The following is a 19,202-nucleotide window of genomic DNA, read 5'->3' on the forward strand; positions in this document are numbered from 1 at the left end:
TGCTGTTGAAACACCGAAGAGGGAGGAATTATTCTGCCAGGAAAACAAGGCGGGCTTCACTCAGGAGGTTGCCTCTCAGTAGCTCCTGGAATGATGAGGGGGGGCTTCCCAGGAGGGACGCTCTGGCAGAAGGCAGAGCACCTACAAAAAGCACGAGTGGGGGGCGTTGGGTTTAGCTGTGGATGAGAAGAGCAACAGACTCAGACAAACAACAGTATTTTCAAGTAGCTGAAACATGTTTTGCGATTCTGGGTGGATTGAGGACCCAAGGGGTGCAGGTTTTAGTCCCGGCCCCTCTTCACTTGGGTGCATGTGTTTTAGCCTCCCTGGGTTTCCATTTCTTCACCTGTGAAGTGAGGAAATTAAATTACATCAGTGGTCCTCAACTGGAGGTGACTTTGCTCCTCAAGGGACATTGAGCAATGTCTGGAGACAATCTTGGTTGTCACAGCTGGGGCTTAGGGGCAGGGGGCATATAGCGGGAGAGCCCAGGGATGCTGTTGACCATCCCACAGTGCACGGGACAGGCCCCAAGTGTTGACAGTGCCAGGATGAGAAACCCCAGGGGAGGTCATCCAGTCACATCTGAGGAATTAACACATGGCGTCTTAACTCAAAATTCGAATTGTCCCTCATTTACTTTCTTTCTAGTGCAATCGTGTTCCTGACGAAAGGCGATATTCCCTGCCCTTAAAGAGCGTCTACATGCGACAGATTGACCAGATGGTTGGCTTGATTTGATCTGCTCTCCCCTGTGTGGCCTCATCTGAAACTGGACCTAAAACAGCTGAACCCAGGCCAGGCTGAGACCCAGTCCGAAGTGGAGGAGGCTAGGCGTCTGGCTGTCCACGATGGTGTAGGAATCTCTGTCCAGCTCCCCAGCCGCATCTGGTAGATTCTTGGATACTTTAGCGTTTCTCTTCTGTTCAATAAAATGCCCTGTTTGTCTTAAGGATGTACTTTGAAGTGAGAAGGTACGTAGGAGTTGGCTTCTTACGACGTGCGGATGTTACTGTGCACCGTGGGTGGGCCTCTTTGGCTGGATCTCCAGACCTTCCTACTGTGGAATCCGTTGAGTCTTCTCTGCCGGCGCTTGTGTGACCGGTGCCTGGCCGCCTCTCTGCCAGAGGAGTGTGAATGAATTTCTGTGCAGCAGGGCCTGCGGTTTCCCTGACATCCCTATTTACTGCATTCTGTCATCCTCTCTCTCTTATTGGATAATTGGGCTGTGTCCCAGGTCTCCACCCACGGTTGTCGGTCACATGGGGAAAAATCATCCAGTTATGCATTTGCGCCCCATGCAGTTCGTCACGGTGTTGACAGATTATTTGCTCACGAATTTATCCGAATTCTAACAGGCAGTCTCTTAAGTTGTCGCCTCACAGTTTAAGAGCTTAACAGGTAGATCTTTTGGATGGTGTTCTACATTTATTGTGAACTCACCTGAGGATCTCCCATAGTTTCAGAACCAGGTGCCTTTCAAGGGAGAGAAAAATACCTATGATCGTCTGAGCTTTCATCTGTCTTGTATTTACTAACCAAGGATTATCAGTTCCGACCACGTTTGGGTTGGAATTGTTTCCTTTTTGTTTCCTGTGTCTAGTGCCAATCAGCTAAGTCAGGGAGAAAGAAATGATCAGATGACTTTCTGGCATCCTTGAGCCATTTCTCTGTGCAATGCAGGCTTTTGATGGGTGCCTTATACTCTTTTGGTTTGGGCCACTGGATGTCACAGCTGCTGCTATGATTTTAACCGCCTTGTTTTGTATTGCTACATGGTGTGACCACAGCGAAAGGGGCATGGGATGGATATCAGGCAGGTTCTGGAAACTTCTTGGCCAGTCCTTGCCTTTCAGCCTGATATTTTAAGCAAGCATACATAAAGAGGAAGTTGTGCTAAAACGCCTCTTTTCTTTGTTGGTATTATTTCTTTAGTGAGCACGGAACTGTGTCTCTTTGAACTGTGCAGAGGGCTCAGAGAAAGCAGAACCCTGAGCTTTGGCTTCCCTGTAACGTCAGAGGTTGAAATGAACCTCAATAGAAAGGGTAGGAAGTCTCTTAGAAACCTCCAGTTTCACCTGTCGTGTGGCTCACCCGTCACCGCTAGGATACTTCAAATGATTTTATTTTTGTCTTTTTAAAGCTAGAAAGGAATGCTGTGTAAGCCATTGCATTTTCAGTCAAAAGGGAGGAATTTTATTCTTGAAAATTTAAGTGTTGCTGGTTTTAAAATAGATATCTAATTCAGTTCTTTGAGGTTTTTAGAAGAGGGATTTTCAGTAATAAACGTCACCTCTGTCTTTTAAACATTTACTGTGCAAATGTTTTAAAGAAAAAAAATCAAACGCTTCTGTTTTACATTTTTTCTTCATTTCAGAAGCATTCTGTTTGTCAACATTGTCTCATCTACTGAACAGAAAAGTTTCTTTGAGAATACTCTATATATTTAAAATATTTTCATTGCCTCAGTAAACCCAAAATATCCCCTTTTAAAGACACACACCTGCATGAGCATCCCTGCACCTGTTCTCCAGGTAAACCAAGGTGGGACTATAAATGAGCTGTTTGGGAGAATGGGGCACCTCAGGGAAGAAAGTGGGCCCTTTGTGATCACACTGTTAGGTTATCGCACCCCAATGTTCCCCCTCCTCTGGGCTCAGGTATCCCATCTCCCTCCCGCTCTGGAACAGGGACCTGGGCCTGAGCGCCACAGAGGCACCTCACGGCTACAGGCTGGCATGAGACATGTTTTGTATTAAGTCTCAGACCCCCTTGGCTTCCAGGCACTGGACTTGTACCAGTCATGAGTCCGAGGGTGAGCGACCCATTCTCACCCCGGTTGCTGAGCTTCCAGACTGCCCAGTCTGAAGTTGGATGCCATGTAGTCAGTGACTAGATGCCAGAATGCCCGTCTCGTGGCTAGTTACGGAGAAGGTCCTTTGAGCCACGTTCAAAACTTGCTTTCTCTTTAAAGGTCAGAGTGTCAACAACTGTGATATGTCCTTCAGGGTCTTTGCTGTTTCTTCTGGGTCGTGGGAGATCAGGAAGGCGAGGGCTGAGGAGGGGAGTGTCAGGGAAATTCCCTTGTGATTTGCCCTAGGAGCACCCTGATTCCAAACATTCCATGCTTTGGAACAGCTGACAGCTTGCACCATCCTTGCAATCCTGTGTGTAGCTAATGTCTAGACTCTGCTTTGGTTCACACAATGAAAGTGGTTTCGCCAAACCTTTGTGGGAAGCTACCTTATAGCTACCTTTGTGGGTGGAGTCTAAATGTCCCACCACAGAGTTCTAAATTGTTCCAGGGCAGGCTTCGCTGGCTGAGATGCTGTGACTGAGGAACTCCGTTTCCTGGAGGAGGAGGTGATGAAGGAAGTGTTTGCTAGCTCTCCAATTGTCCTGGCCTTGGTGGAAATCCAGCTTCCATGTTCAAATCTTCCCTTCAGAACTTGGAAATCTTGCGTCAGAACTTGCTCTGTGTGACTGCTCTGTGCGACTGAATCCCCAGGTTCTGAGGCTGTCCTGGATCATGGGGCGTGTGCACATCAGTCCAATAGTTTTCTGTGTGTTTATGCACCAGGATGGTGTCTGTGCAGATGGAAATTAGCTCCCTGGCTGGATATGTGCAATCTGAGGGTCTCAGCTTGATTCCTCTCTCGCCTCCCTGCTGTGTCCTCCACCAAAGAAAAACATCCCTCTCAGCTATTTTCTTAGCTCAGTTAATGAATGATTACAAACTGTAATCCTTCACTTTGGGTTTTGTAGACAAAATATCAGAAGTTCTTTTTTTCTAGAGGTCTTTCTTTCTTTTTGCCGACCGCAAATTTAATGCTGGTGACCAGGTCGGGCCGGATGATTGCCCCAGCCCTAGAGTGGCTGAGCAGGGACTTTAGAAAAAAAAAGTCTTGATCTTTCTTTCCTTTTCCATTCCCAGACATCCAGCTCCTTCTCTAGTGCCTGTTCCTGCAGGGCAGGGACTCTTGTGAAAGTGAGAAGGCGACTCGGCTGGGCTGTGTGTCCCCAGGTTTTGCAGGGCTCAGGGTTACGTTCCCACTTGAATTTACATGTGAATCTGGCGAGAATGTTAAGTACCTGTGGACCTTCCTGATTTGTTTGTTACCCCCCTTCCCTCTTACTGAGAGGCAGAGAAATAATATTTTTAAAGGTATTTTGTTTTAGTTTTAAATAGCAAAACACAGGCTGCATTTTTATTTATTATGCACAAGAAAGGTAAATATGTTTTTACACACACAAAAAAATCTAGAGTTGGAAACTCTGGGAAAAACCTATTGAAATATACAAATGCTTCTCTCTGTAACGTGCAATATGCTTTGCAACTATAGATGATATTTTATGTTTAATCTGTAAATAAGAAATGTATTTAAATTAAAAGGGAGCTTTTTGTAAAAGGACCAAATGTTCTTTATAAATGTACTAAGAAATATCTTGCTCTTTGAAATTTATTAGGATTTTTATGAGTAATTTTTATTAAAAGATTCTTTTTTTTTTGAGTTGTCATTTTGTTTCTCCTTTATATACTCACACATACACATTATATAGAGGATAAAGAGGGGAGCAGAGTCTATAAAACAGGATGAATAAAAACTTTATTTTGTTTCCTTACAGCTAAGCCCTGCGGAATACCACTTCAGGCTTGTCTGTCGTACCTTCATTTAACCGTCCTTCACTCAGAGCCACTTTTAATGACCTTTGTCCTATCCCTAACCTCTTCACCTTAGCCTCCTTTCTCCCAGGCCTGACTCACTCTCAATTCTTGCTGCCATTTACCTGAGTCTCTCTAGAACCTGGAAGGAATTCTTGGTGTTACCTTAAGCAAGGCAATTCTTTTCTCCTATCTTTTTACAGGCTAAGATGGGATTAATGGTCCAGGGGAAGCACGACCTAGGAGGGTTGCAGAGGGATGGCCTCCATGCCTACTGCTGCCTGAACCTTGATGGGGTCTTGAAGCGATTGCTGATTCTGCCCCTGTGACATCCTGGTGTCCCAGCTCTGTGTCATTGCAATTTTGATGGGGCTTTATAAAAATCCTGAATTGCAACAGAGTGAAGGGCAGTCCCGAGTTTGGAAGCACCTGCTGATCTCAGAACACATGCCACTGTGAGGCAGGGTGAGTGTGTGTATGAAGTCCCATGGGTTTGTAATCCTCTTGACTTCAAGTCCAAGCAGGCCCAGTATGCCAGTGGACAGCTGAAGGGCCATAGATCACGCCTCAGCCCCGCCTTCCCTCTCCAAGATGCAGAGCCCTGGTAGCTGGAGCCCTCGGTCAGCTGTGGAGCGAGTGGACTGGAGCATCCTGTGTGGACAGCGCTGGAGGGTGTCGGGGTGAGGGTAGGGACTCCGGATCCACGGTCTTTGGGGTAAGTCCTAGCTCTGCCACTGACGAGCTTTGTGCCAAGTTACACAGTTATTCCATCCATTTTCAGTTTTCCCATCCATTACATGGGATGGTGATAACAGTCCACATGCACAGAGTGGACTGAGTGGATCATTATGTGTAAAGTGCTTAACATGGCACCTGGCACACGGCAGCCTCTGTGTGTGTGTTCCTTTAATCATGGCCAAATTGGATTTGATACCCAGGACAAGCCCTATGGTCTTTTTTTTTAATTAAGTTATTTTTTGACTGCGTAGGGTCTTCGTTACTGCGCGCAGGCTTTCTCTAGTTGCGGCGAGCAGGGACTACCCTTCGTTTTGGTGCACGGGCTTCTCATTGCGGTGGCTTCTCTTGTTGCAGAGCACAGGCTCTAGGTGCGTGGGCTTCAGTAGTTGCAGCATGTGGGTTCAGTAGCTGCGGCATGCAGGCCCTAGAGCACGTGGGCTTCAGTAGTTGTGGCGTGTGGGCTCAGTAGTTGTAGTGTGTGGGCTCTAGGGCATGCAGGCTCAGTAGTTGTGGCTCGCAGGCTCTAGAGCACAGGCTCAGTAGTTGTGGCTTGCAGGCTTCAGTAGTTGTGGCACGTGGGCTTCAGTGGCTGTGGCTCATGGGCTCTAGAGCGCAGGCTCAATAGTTGTGGCACAGGGGCTTAGTTGCTCCGTGGCATGTGGGATCTTCCCAGACAAGGGATCGAACCCGTGTCCCCTGCATTGGCAGGCGGATTCTTAATCACTGCGCCACCGGGGAAGTCCAGCCCTACAGTCTTTAAACAGGGACCCCAGGGAGGGATAAGAACTGGGACTGGCTCGGAGAGGCCCGGGCCAGAGGCTTTCCCCACAGCTCAGAAAAATCTCCGTGCCTGTGTGGGGATGTGGGAAGGAGGCAGGGAGGCCAGTTGGGGGTCCACATGGCCTCCACACAACAGAAATGCCCTCTTTGAAGAGCTTGGTCCTCCTCAAATATCCACCTTTCCAAGGCGGGGATTTCTGGCATCATGGGGTACACTGAGGAAGCTCTACTCTGAAGGGAGCAGGGTGAAGGGCATCTTCAGTGGCAGGCTGATCAAATTCTTGGAGAACACTGCCCTGTTATTTGAAAAGCTTGACACCTTCTTAGCAAGAAAACCAGAAGGGAGCCAAGAGCCGGCTTCCATTGCTGGAAAACCCATCTGGGCCACCCTAAACTGATTTTGTGGGTAAATAAGGACATTTTAAAATGAAACTGAAAGTTACTCTCTTAAATATATTTGTTTAAATCTAAAAACCATTGCAGTTTGTTACCTACCATCATCTATTTAAAAGCACTTTCAAACAAGCTCTTCTTCATTCCTTTTTCACCACAGAATTTTCTACTGATTTAATATATTTCAGTCCTTTAAAGTTCTGCTGCCACCCACTCACACTGTGCCACAGAAACATACATAGTTTGACAAATAGAAGGTCTAACATTTTCTGTGACCATAAAGCTCCAAGTAGTAAAAAATTTCTTCAGGATTGAACTAACATTACAATTACTATATAAATAGCATAAATATGTATTTTGCTAATTTTTAAAAAGGTAAAATTCTTTTGGAAAAATTTCCTTTTATTAAGTAACTTGTTTTTTTTCTCTCTCTAATTGAATTGTATGTCTCTGGATGAACACTACTTATTGCCAGAATGAGACGGGTTTTAGAATCAATTATCCTATTTTTCATTTTTACAGATGTAACCTCATTCACATAAATAAGTGGATAGAAGTACAAAGAGTTTTTATAGCTATTATATATAAATATCTATAGCTATAGATATCTTAATTCTTTGAACTTAGCAATATGCCCAAAATTACCCAGTAGTTTATGATCAGAACTTAAGTTTTAGAATCCATTTGCTGACAAATAAATTGGGCTCTCTTTCAATTTTGTTGCAAGCAAAGAATTGGAAACCACTGACTTGCAAAAAGATTTGTTATTCAGTTATTAGAGCCATTCACTTTTGCACTTTCTGGTATGTATTCCAGAAAGGCCTTCCAAGATTTGTCAAATGATTATTTTTTGTACCTGTTATTTTTCAATTTAGAGGCACCTTGTGTAACCTGAAATACTCAAAAGTGCTGGGAAATTTTAAAATATTATTAAATGCAATATTATCTCTGATAATACATTAAAAAAAGTAAGTGCCTTTATCTTATGACCTCCCTTAAATATGTTTGCATCAAAACCTTGAAGCTGTAGACTTATTCAATTTAGAAAAATGTATCCATCATTTAACATAACTGGCTAAGCGGATTCTTGTTTTCAAGTTAATTGGCCCTATCAGGCTTATTTGCTCACCGGAAATGTCTGATTTCATTTTTCAGTCCTAATAGTTGTGGTAATGCATGTCCAGTAATAGCCATCTCCCTTCCAAGTTCTAGGATGGAGAGATGCTGGCAGGAAGTCGCGCTGTAGTTTGCTGCAGGAATGGAACGTGTGGAGACAACCTCTGGAGCAAGGCACTGTTTGCCAACAAGGAGGGAAGGGAAAAGGCAGGTTATTACATGAAAAATATTTCACATGGACCCTTTGGTGCCCCAGAATAGAAGCTCGCTACGGCTGTGCAACCAGAGTGGTGAGATTCTGGGTTTGCGAGAGGCGTGCCCTCTGATAAAGTAGAAGAGGGGATTGTGGGTGCTGAGAACTGGTAGATCGTAGGTCAGGTCTCAAGCTGATCGATTGTAGGTGAAAGGATCAATACAAAAGCATATTTTTACCCTGAGGATCTGGAAATGGATTCCCTGAGAGCCAGTGGTGTGCAGAGTTCAGAGTGCCTCCAGTACACCTGGAGTGTCTATGAAAACACAGATTGCTGGGCCATACCCCACAGTTTATGACTCCGTAGGTCTGGGGTGAGACCTGAGAATCTGCATTGCTCACAAGTTTCCAGGTGAGGCTGATGCTGCCAATCTGGGGACCACAGTTTGAGAGCCCTGCTTAGAGCTTTCCCTGCAGCCATGCCCCTTGGGAAATCTTGCAGTAGGAAGGACACTGTCGACTTTTCTATGTCTTGCAGGGGTTGATCCAAGTTTTAGAGGGATCCCTTTAAGAAAAACAATATAAAGTTTTGAAAGTGAATGTAAAAGTGAATATGTATGTAAGATGAGAAGTCTAGCAAATCACAACTATTAAAACGCTAACAAATAATAACATAAAAATCCATAAAAATTACAATGTTTTAATTAAAATTACCTGATTCAGCTCTTTTGTTCCTACATTTTTTGGTTACATACCCTTTGCCTACTCTCTGTACTTACATTCACATTAATATGTAAATTAATGTATGTATGTAATTTTGTGGCTCACATTTGTATGCCCCTCTCCTAACACACACCCTCAACCCTCTGGTTACGGAACCTCAGCTTCCTGGCAGCCAGAGCAAAGAGGGAAAGTAGTTGGGTTCTTGGCCTCTTGTTATCTAACCAAGCTGAGCCTACTTCTTCAACAGGAGACATGTGGTTCTGAGGCAGACGAGTTTATGTGGATTTACATAGGGGATATTCCACTATGCTCCTGATTGCATTTTATAAAAACTACTAAGATAGCAGCAGCCAGTATTTACTGCTTGCATTTTCTGCCTCAAACATAGCAAGCTTTTCCGATGCATTATCTCAGTGAACACTTAGACTAAGCCAATGGGAGAGGGTCCATCATTACTCCCATTCTGCACACGAGGAAACAGATTCAGAGAAGTGGAGGATCTCAGCCCAAGGTCACCCAGCCAGTAGGTGGCTTCCGCATCCAGATCTTAAACGCTAGCTGTATCATTCCAGTTGGCTTTCTGGATCCGTAGATACAGAGGGACAACTTCCCTGTGATGTTTTATATAAGGGACTGGAGCGTCATCAGGTTTTGGCATCCTTGGGGGTCCTGTAACCAATCCCCCACAGATACCGAGGGGTGACTGTATATTCATGGGGGCCATTGCTTGGATTGGCTTCCTGTAAGTTGACTAATACTGAATGGTGGTCTATAGTTTTTTTAATGAGCTGATAAAAATCCTCAGATAAAAATTATATAGTGATTGAATTTATAAAACAGATGACCCCACATACAGACAAACAACCCAGAACTCGTAGCTCTGGTGAAGTAGGGGTGGTAACAGGGACTCTCCCCGCTTGGCACGTACACCCTAACTTCCCTGCTTCCCCAGCCAGGCCAGTTTTACAAGATCCAGGGTCCCCTGGAAACCACTGAGACAGCTGCTTGCTCTGCCTTCTTCGCTAGTAAGGTGGTTTTATTTTTCAGGGTTTTAATATGTTCTGTGCTCTGTATCCCGACCCCCCAACCCCCAAATGGCCTCCGCCTCAACCACCACTCTCGGTTGCCTGTCTCTCCTCAGTAGGAAGGCTTCAGAGTTCTAAGACGTGATTTGGATTATCAACATCATTGCCTCCACAATGTGTCAGCCTGGTTCTGGGGCAAGAGGGAGATACAGAAGCACAGGCTTCTGCCACTCAGGTGCCCAAGGGAAAACAACTTATCTTCAGTTTACACAAGAGTAGGGCTGCTGTCAGAAATGCATGAAGTCAGGACTCAGCTACTTACTAGCGAAATGCAAAGCCAAACTACTGCACACCCTTGAGTTCTGCAAAACTTAGTAATGCCAAGGATGGTAAGAATGTGAGTGAAGGGGGCATCTTCACACCGCTGTGGGGAATGCGAACACACCGCGGGGGGAATGCAAACTTGCAGAACCACTCTGGGGAAGCGTTTGGCCTCACCCAGCAGAGTCGGCTGTGGCCTTGGTTCAGCAGGCTGGGCTGCGGCTTCTGGCTGCAGTAGGCTGTGCAGTGCACGCTCGGGTTGCCATGGGATTGTGCAGTGGGGTGGACCCAGCAGTTGCACTCCTCAGCAGGCCATCTTTAGCAGGAGTCCGCAGACTATGGGACCATAGCCCGAATCTGGCCTGCCATCTGCTTTGGTTTTCTTTCGTTAAAATTTCGTTGCAGCACGGTTGTGTTATCTGTTGCGTTCTGTTGACATCTGGTCCTGGTTGCTTTCCTGATACAATGGCAGAGTTGGATAGCTGCGAGAGACAGAGACTGACTGGCTTGCAAAGTCCCAAATATTTACTGTATGTCCGTTTACAGAAAACGTGTTCCCACTTCCAGCCTGGAGGATCCCCTTGCATGTGGGAATCAGGTGACATATGAGACTGTTCATAGCAGCATTGTTTGCCAATGTGAACAACTGGAAAAGACCCAAACGTTCATCAAAAGGAGTTGATTTGGGGCTTCCCTGGTGGCACAGTGGTTGGGGGTCCGCCTGCTGATGCAGGGGACACGGGTTCATGCCCCGGTCCGGGAAGATCCCACATGCCGCGGAGCGGCTGGGCCCGTGAGCCATGGCCGCTGAGCCTGCGCGTCCGGAGCCTGTGCTCCGCAGCAGGAGAGGCCACAACAGTGAGGGGCCCGCGTACCGCAAAAAAAAAAAAAAAAGGAAGTTGATTTGTATCAATACAATGGATTATTATAGAGCAGAGACAGAGCAGAGAAGCTCCGTTTATGTGCAGTTCAAAAGCAACTCGAACTAAATGTATGCTTAGAAATACAAACACTTGTGGGAAGCTGTAAAGAAAAACAAGGGAATGATTATCATAAAAGTTAGCCTAGGGGTCATCCCTGGAGAGGATGTGCTTGGAGAGGCACACCGGGGTCCTGGCAATGCTCATTCTTAGTTGCATGAATGCTCACCTTATTTTTATTCTTTATGCGGTGCACATATTTTAGGTGTTCTCAGTGTTTATGTCAAATTTCATAATAAATTTGTCGTATGTGAAATAGGTTTCCCAAATCTTGAAATACAAGTCATAATTCAGTTCTGGTGCAGCATAAAAAAATGGCAAAATGTTCATCAAAAGAGGGGAAAATAAAAGAATGTGCATCATTTGGTGGAGAAATCTACCAAGTATTTTGGTCCTCCTCCAGGCCTTTGAGTTCTGCTACACCTATGCCAGCATTAGTCTTTCCTTGCCTTTCATGGTCACAAACAAAGACAGCGGTTTGTGGTCAATGGGTTGCAGCCCAGTTTTTTTTTTTTTTTCTTTCTAACTTTTTATTTTATATTGGAGTATAGTTGATTAACAATGTTGAGTTAGTTTCAGGTGTACAGCAAAGTGATTCAGTTATACATATACATGTATCCGTTCTTTTTCAATCTTTTTTTCCCATTTAGGTTGTTACATAATACTGAGCAGAGTTCCCTGTGCTATACAGTACGTCCTTGTTGGTTATCCATTTTAAATATAGCAGTGTGTACATGTCAATCCCAAACTCCCTAACTATTCCTCCCCCCCACCATTCCCCCGGTAACCGTAAGTTCCTTCTCTAAGTCTGTGAGTCTGTTTCTGTTTTGCAAATAAGTTCATTTGTATCATTTTTTAAAACTTCCGCATATAAGCGATATTATACGATATTTCACTTTCTCTGTCTGCTTTACTTCACTCAGTGTGACAATCTCTAGGTCCATTCATGTTGTGCAGCCCAGTTTTGAATGGACGTCCAGGAGGGAAAGCCTTTAAGTAGCGTGGCCCCGTTTTGACAGTGATATTTGAAGAAAATGCACTTGTATGCCCAGCACAAAGCCACCGAAACTCAATGCAACGCTGAATCTCAGAGCGTATCTCCCGAACACCTGCTTCAGACCCACCTGGCTGATGGAGGGGAGCAGAGCGGGAAGGCTGGTGGTTGACAGGAGGAATCAAATTTTCATGGCCCTGAGGAAAGGCTCCCAAGTATAGCCTCAGGTTTTAGGCCTGAGCCTTCAAAAACCATCCACTCTGAAAAAGGGGCGTTTTTCTACCAATGGGCTTCAAAAAGATCCTGTGTGATTCACATTCTACAATATATAAATTGTTGTATGTACTGTTTACTTCCACAAGAGACCACTATTGCTTCACTTTTCCTAATGGTGCTTTTAAAAAAGTATAGTTTTAGCCACCAGTGATATAGAAAAATACAGTGTTGGCATGTTTTAAACACAGTGTGGAAAAATGTCATTTCATGGTCCTTTGGAATCTTGTACTGAATTCTTGGCAGGCTGCTCGTTGAAATATGAGTGATGGTGAAAATGACAGTGAGGACACTGGGCCTCTCTGTAGAGACTTCCTCCCAGGATCAAGCTCTTTCATATGTATTATTCAGTTAAGACTCACAGTGCCGTGTGTCTTGGGGTTCCTGTTTTCCAGAGAGTACAGCTGGGGAAACACCATGAGTTGCATAGTCAGGTGATGATACTTCAGAACAATGGGAAGTAAGAACAGGGGAAACGTCGAAACTTCCAGACTGTTCTTTTGGAAGCACACCAGGCCTTCCTCAGTGTTCAGGTGGGTGATTTGATTTTCATCTCAACTTGCTTTCAGCTTGATATGAAATTGGGCACGTACATCATTCTAGAGAAAGCTTGGGAAGGGGGTCTCTCAGTGCCTTGGGAGTTTCCCAGATGACTGCTTCCTTGGACTGTCCTTCCTCACAGCCTCTCACAAGGAGCCTCAACTCTGGATATTAGAAGCTTCTGGGTCCCGTGGAACCTTACCTCCTAGTGCTCCTCACTGTCCTGCCTTTTTTCCATTATCCCATTTGGCAGACAGAGGGCAGTATTTGCAGTCAAAACTGGGGGTTTGATTCTGGCTCCTTATTGCTGGGCGAGCTGGTAGTAAACCTCTCTAAGTCTCAGTTTCCTCATCTGTGAAATGGGGCTAATTATACTCATCTCATAGGGTTTGGCAGGGATTCAAGCAATTGTGTGTGTAAAGGGCCTGACACGCAGTGGCTGCATCTGCTTAGCAAATCCTTCTTCCATTTCTTCCTCTCTTGCCCTTGATCAGCTGCTTCTGTGGTTATGGGCCCTGAGTCTAAGAGAACTCAGAGAATACTTGTTACTGACCTAATTATGTTCAAGTACAACCCAGCAGTCCTTGGGGCAGTGCTTCTCACATTTAAATAAGAATCTCCTGTTCAATTTGGAGATGCTCGGCCAGGCGGGTCTTTGTGGGGATCTCCGTCAGGAGAGCATGGCTGGCCGTTGGCCCTCCTGCCACCTCCAGCCCCGGTACCTGGCTGGGTAATCCAGATCGCCCTCACCAATATGGGTGTCATCCAATGCATGGCAGGCCTGATGAGAATGGAAGGGCAAAGTCACTCTCTGCTGAGTAAAGGCGTCCATCTTTCCCTGCCCTTGGACTGCTGGCTCTCAGGTCTTTATAAGTCGTCTTCAGGGACTTAAACCACGGCTCTCCTGGTTCTCAGGCCTTCAGACTTGGGCTGGAACTACCCCTCCGGCTTCCTGGGCCTCCAGTTTGCGGTCGGCAGATCCTGGGACGTCTCGGCCTCCATAACCAGGTGATGCCAATTCCTCACAAATCTCTTTCTATGTACCTTAAAAAAAAAATCCCTTGGTATGATTGCTAAACAATTCCTGAGTCAGAAGCTGCTTTTCAACCATCTCTCCAGGGGGTTATGAGGTCAGTGGTCAGAGGATCACGGTTTGAGAACCACAACTCTGGGAGTTTGCTGGCGGGGAGCCGCACCCCGTCCTGTATCTCAAGGCCTCCCTTCAGGGACTGATGGATTAAAATTCGTGAATCTGGCTCTTCCAGGCAGCTCCCCGCTGTACCGTCCCGTAGACCCCGGGGCACGCGGTAGCTGCCGGCGACACTGGAAATACCATTAGATACAGCTTGGTTCTCAAGCTCTGGTCCCAGAAGCAGCCCCAGCAGGCCCTGGAAACTTAGTCAGAATGCAAACTCAGCCCCCGTCCCAGGGACTGGGACCCCCGGGGGTGGGGCCTGCCGTCTGTGCGTTAAGGGGACTTAGGGGTTATGCAGTAAGTGGCAGGTCACCATCCCGGGAGGGCCAGTGAGGCTTCCTCCCAACCTGCTGGGACAGGCCCCCGCATCTCTCCAGTTCCTGCTGGAGGCCTGGGTGCTGGGGCTCGTTCTCCGCTCGCCCGAGTGCACAGGTGCTGAGCATTTGTTAAGCACCTACCGGGTGTGCTGGTCATTTACTCTCCCCTCCAACATGCCCCATCACCTGAACCCTTTATTACTTCTGGTTGAGAGGCAGGTTTGCTGTTTCTGATTCATTCTTTCTTTTATTGAACAAATAAACTATTCAACAGCTATAGTGTGCCAGGCGCTCTTCGGGGTACCAGGGATATACTGATAAGATTGTGCCTTTGCAGAAATACGTAAATTTACGCTATGATGTCAAAACGTGGTAGGAGCTTTGAGGGCAAAGTAGGGTAAGAGGATAGAATTTTGGGTGGGGGATGAAGTGGGAGAGGGGAGGAGAAGCTGTTCTGTTCTTGGAGGATATACAGGACTGTATTTTGCTGCCCTTTTCATCCTTGTTCTGGGAAGGGCACCCTGATCTTCATCCCTGCTCATTTAAAAAGATTCCTCTCTCCTCACCCATGGTTTGCGAGTGGGGGGAGGCACGTGACCAAAGTCTGGCCAGTCAGAGCGTTCATCTCCCTGCCCCCAACAGTGGATGCTTCAGCAGTGGGCTCCGAGCTACCCTAACGAGACTGAGCCCTGAGGCTTTTCTGAGAAACTAGCGCAGAGAGAAAGAAGTTTAAAACCCCCTTTTAGTAACTGCTGAGGTCATTGAGCTGTGAGGACTTTAGGCTCGGGGTTTTCAGAGGCTGCCATGCAGGGCGAGCTTTCCTGAGAAACAAAGCCCACGCAGAGAAAGTGGAGCCGAGATGAGGCGAGAGTCCTGATCATGTTGTTTGAGCTACTAGATCTAGCCGTGCTTGAAGCCTTTACTCCTGGGATTTTCAGTTGGATGAGCCAGTACTTTACTTTTTCGGCTAGAATCTCTTTCAGTCCCTTGAGTCATGATATCAAACTAAGGAAACATGGTTCAACTCCCAGTTCTGCCACTTTCAGGCTGATTGAGTCTTGACCTCTTCTGTTACGAGGGCTGGTGGAGAGAGAATTCAACAAGGGCAGACAATTGGCCGGGCAGCTGCCACAGCCCTTGGCCCATAGTAGGAGTTCAGTAAGGGTTGGATGCATTGCAGAGAATAAGTAGCTGTCACGCTAATTTCTTTTTACCTTAGCTTGTGTTCATACTTTGCGTTTCGGAAACACGTGACTGAATTCCCGATGGCGGGGTGAGCGGCTGTGCTATTTTTCATCTCTTTTCTGACAGTCCAGATGGTACAGTGCAATCCTTCCCTCTTCGCACCCCACCAAAGACGCACAGGTTTGCCAAGGAGAGACATTTTTCTTTTTCTCAATGAAATACAGTTACATGGAATTCATGGCATTGATGATATTCATTGTCTCAAATTACACTGTTTCCTGGTGCTGGGTTGAGAGCTATATACTAAAGTACTGATAAGGATATTCTCTTTCTAACCCAAACTGTATGCAGATAGGTGACACCTTCTAAGGGCAATAATTTCTCTTTTCTCAGAATTATGAGAAATCAGTCATTCTGAGGCTAATCTACATTGCATGTACTCTTCACACATCCATCAATTTCAAAATAGATTTCAATGAGCAAAATAAAATTCTCTCAGCCCACACAGCGAGGTGGTTTGATTTTAGTAATATGCAAAGCAGGGGTGAGGGAGGTGAGGGAGAAGAATTGCCAGGCTTGGCCCAGGGTAAATGTGCTGGTAACTGGAGGAGACGGGAAGCATTTCCTCGTGCTGAGAACAGTCTGGGAGGGGAGCCGCTGGGGGTTGGGGTGCTGGAAAAGCAGTCTGGACCGACCAGTCCTTAGACTGGGAATCCTCCCGAGTAACAGAAAGAGGCCATTTGGAGCCCTTGGGGCTCTGCCAACACCATTACCATAGTTAGCATCCATCTAGGGCAGCGTTTCTCAACTTTGTTTTTGCGTTATTGCCCGCGCCCCCCCCCCCCCCCGCAAGGAGCCTCTCAGACTTTTTCTTTCTGATCCTCTCCAGCCGCCCACAATGAAACTTTAGTACCACTGGTAGGCTGGATACCTGTTTATCTGTGCTGTCTGTGTATCTGTGCTTTATGTATAAAAATAATACGATTTTGTTTGCCTCCAAGAACCATTCCGCTCTCTTGGCGATTTTGTTCACATGAAGTATTCATGATCTAGGCTCGGTTCTGAGTGCCTCCCTATATTAGCTAATTTAATTCTGCTGCCACCTGAGGGCAATTCTCTGAAGAAGGGACAGCTGTGCATCTCTAGGGGCCAGTGCTCTCGTTGGTGCTTTGCGGGTGCGGAGGCGGGTAGGAATGGGTGCCCCTCCCCGGAAGGGAGAGCTGGGTGGGGCTGCCACAGAGCCTCCTGCTATCACCTTGCTGAGTACCTGTTTGGTTTATTTTCAGAAGTTTAAAAATGTCCCTCCTGGTCTTGGCTGAGGCCTGGTTCTGGGAATAACCTCCAGGTAGAGACCCGAGTCTCCTCTGGCTACTGAATCGGTACTTCCCTAATATTTGTCATCTTCAGCCTTGGTGTTTCCACAAGTGATCTTTCTCCATGTTTAATTCTCTCTTCACTGTCTGCATCTGCTTCTTCGTGTTCTCACTGGTGTCTGGCTCAGTGGAAACCATCAGGTCCTCAAAATCTGCTCTGTCCCCTTGGCATCGCTGAGGGTGAAGGGAAAGGGCGAGTGAGCTTCTGGCGGCAGCCCTCTAGCTGTCAGAGGCGAAGCCGGCCACTTCCCTAGCGGCCCCTAGCGGTCCCTGTCTGCTGGTATTCACGACCCTGTGTAGTTCCTGCCCCGTGTGCCTGGGCTGGACGTAGGCGTCTCTCTGTAAGCTCACAGGGCTCCTTGGTGTAATCTGCTAGTGCAGCTCCTGAGCCCCGTGGGCGAATCACCAAGCACAGCAAGGAACTGTGACATTGCCTTCAAGGCCTTTTGCAGGGTGGGCCCCTGTCAGCAGGTGCTTTGACTGAATGGAATATGGCAGAAATGGTGGCTGTCCCTTCCAAGTTTAGGTTATCAATGGCTGTGACTTCTGTCTTGCTGGCAGTCTTTCTTGCCTTCTCACTTGCTTGCTCTGGGGTGCACTGCCCTGTGTGATGAGAAACTGAAGAAGGCCGCTGGCTAACAGCTCAGGAGGAGCTGCATCCTGCCAACAACCACCAGGGTGAGCTTGGAAGCTGGTTCTTCTCTAGCTGAGTCTTAAGTTGACTACAGCCTTGTGAGGGAGCCAGGGCCAGAGAACCCCATTAAGCCTCTCCCAAATTCCTGACACACACAAACTGTAATATAATAAAAAGTTTTAAAGTGTTTTAAAGTGCTAAGTTTGTGGGTAAGTTGTTACACAGCAGTATCTAACTAATACAAAAGTCCTGGGAGGTGGAAAGTGAGGCAGAGCCTGTGTTGTGCTTCTGTGAAACGTAGTATTCTATGGTAATCGTTTTCCCCAGCCATTAAAAACTAGTCATGAACATGGTTTTTCATAAATGCATCATAATTCCTTTAGCCATTCTCTTATTATTGGTTATTCTGACTGCCTTCATTGTTTTCTATGGTGAATGATGCTACCAAGAGTTATATATAACCTTTGATCCACATCACTGTTCACTTCCTAGGATTTTTTTTCTAGAAGTGGAATTATTAGGAAACAAACATGTTTATGATTTGGGGTATATATTGCTTGATTGGCCTCTGGAAGGCTTGTATCATTTTATAATCACACCAATAGAGTATGATCATACATCTATAAAGCTTATTCCAGACTGAAAATCTTTCTTTCTGTTTGATTAAGAAGACTTTGTATTTGTTTCTGGATATGCACACTCTAGCTTGGCACCTGACATGTAGTAAGGCCCATTTAGAGATTAATAAGTGATGGGAAAGCCTGTGTGAGTGCCGGATAATCCTTGTTTCATGATTCTTTGTTTCCAGGACTGTCAGCTCATTGGACATCTACTGCTCTTCAGTTTGTGACTTCTTTTTTTTTATTATTAGTTAATTTATGTATTTTTGGCTGTGTTGGGTCCTCGTTGCTGTTCATGGGGTTTCTCTAGTTGCGGCGAGAGAGGGCTACTCTTTGTTGTGGTGCGTGGACTTCTCATCGCAGTAGCTTCTCTTGTTGTGGAGCACGGGCTCTAGGCGTGCAGGCTTCAGTAGTTGTGGCATGCGGGCTCAGTAGTTGTGGCTCGTGGGCTGTAGAGCACAGGCTCAGTAGTTGTGGCACACGGGCTTAGTTGCTCCACGACATGTGGGATCTTCCCGGACCAGGGCTCGAACCCGTGTCCCCTGCATTGGCAGGCTGATTCTTAACCACTGTGCCACCAGGGAAGTCCCAGTTTGTGACTTCTGACCAAGTGGGTAGAAAAGTGCAGTGGATCAGAACGCATGCATCAGAATCACCTGGAAGGCTTGTTAAAACACAGATTGCTGGGCCCCACTCCTAGCGATTCTGAATGAGCACATCTGGGCTGGGGCCTGGGAGCCTCTGATGAGCTCCTGGGTGATGCCTGGTCCCTGGACCACACTTGTCATAGAACTAGAGTAGTGGATGTGCCCTACAGTTTGGTCTGTTCCTCCTAACCCTCTTTGGGTACCACCTCCTCCCCACTCTCTGTGATTTAGGTGGGGCTGCCAACCAAGGGTGCCTGATCATCTCTGCAGCAGGGTGGAAATGGGTCTCAGGTTGGTCTGAGAACCAGGGAGTGGTCGATGTGTAACCTGGACGGGGCTATTTAGAGTGTTTTTGGAGGGATTTAGATGGATACTAGATGAGAGAGGAAATGTCCCTTCTCTTGAGGCTACAGAGGATCAAGTGAGCCCTGAGCTTGCCTGAGAATGAAGTCAGCAAAGGGAAAGCAGAGCCAGGGAGCTGGAGGAAAACAT

General features: G+C 46.6%; 1 protein-coding gene across 3 annotated transcripts in view; it reads left to right on the forward strand.

Moving 5' to 3' along the window:
* The window catches only part of EDEM1 (ER degradation enhancing alpha-mannosidase like protein 1), a 37,352-nt gene extending 21,128 nt beyond the window's left edge, over positions 1-16,224 (forward strand). The window contains exons 12-14 of one of the 3 annotated variants that reach the window (XR_009520904.2): positions 652-5,378; positions 12,595-12,732; positions 13,655-16,224. Coding sequence is in view for 1 of the 3 variants with exons in the window: in XM_060022944.2 (XP_059878927.1) it covers positions 652-741 (90 nt within the window). In the remaining 2 variants the exon portion in view is untranslated. Of the gene's footprint in view, positions 1-651; positions 8,386-12,594; positions 12,733-13,654 lie in introns of those variants that run through there. The other 2 variants (XR_009520905.2, XM_060022944.2) reach the window with 2 other exon arrangements.
* Positions 16,225-19,202: the final 2,978 nt, after the last annotated feature.

This window comes from Delphinus delphis, chromosome 10 (assembly GCF_949987515.2).
Source record: "Delphinus delphis chromosome 10, mDelDel1.2, whole genome shotgun sequence".
In the NCBI taxonomy this organism is placed as follows: domain Eukaryota; kingdom Metazoa; phylum Chordata; class Mammalia; order Artiodactyla; family Delphinidae; genus Delphinus; species Delphinus delphis.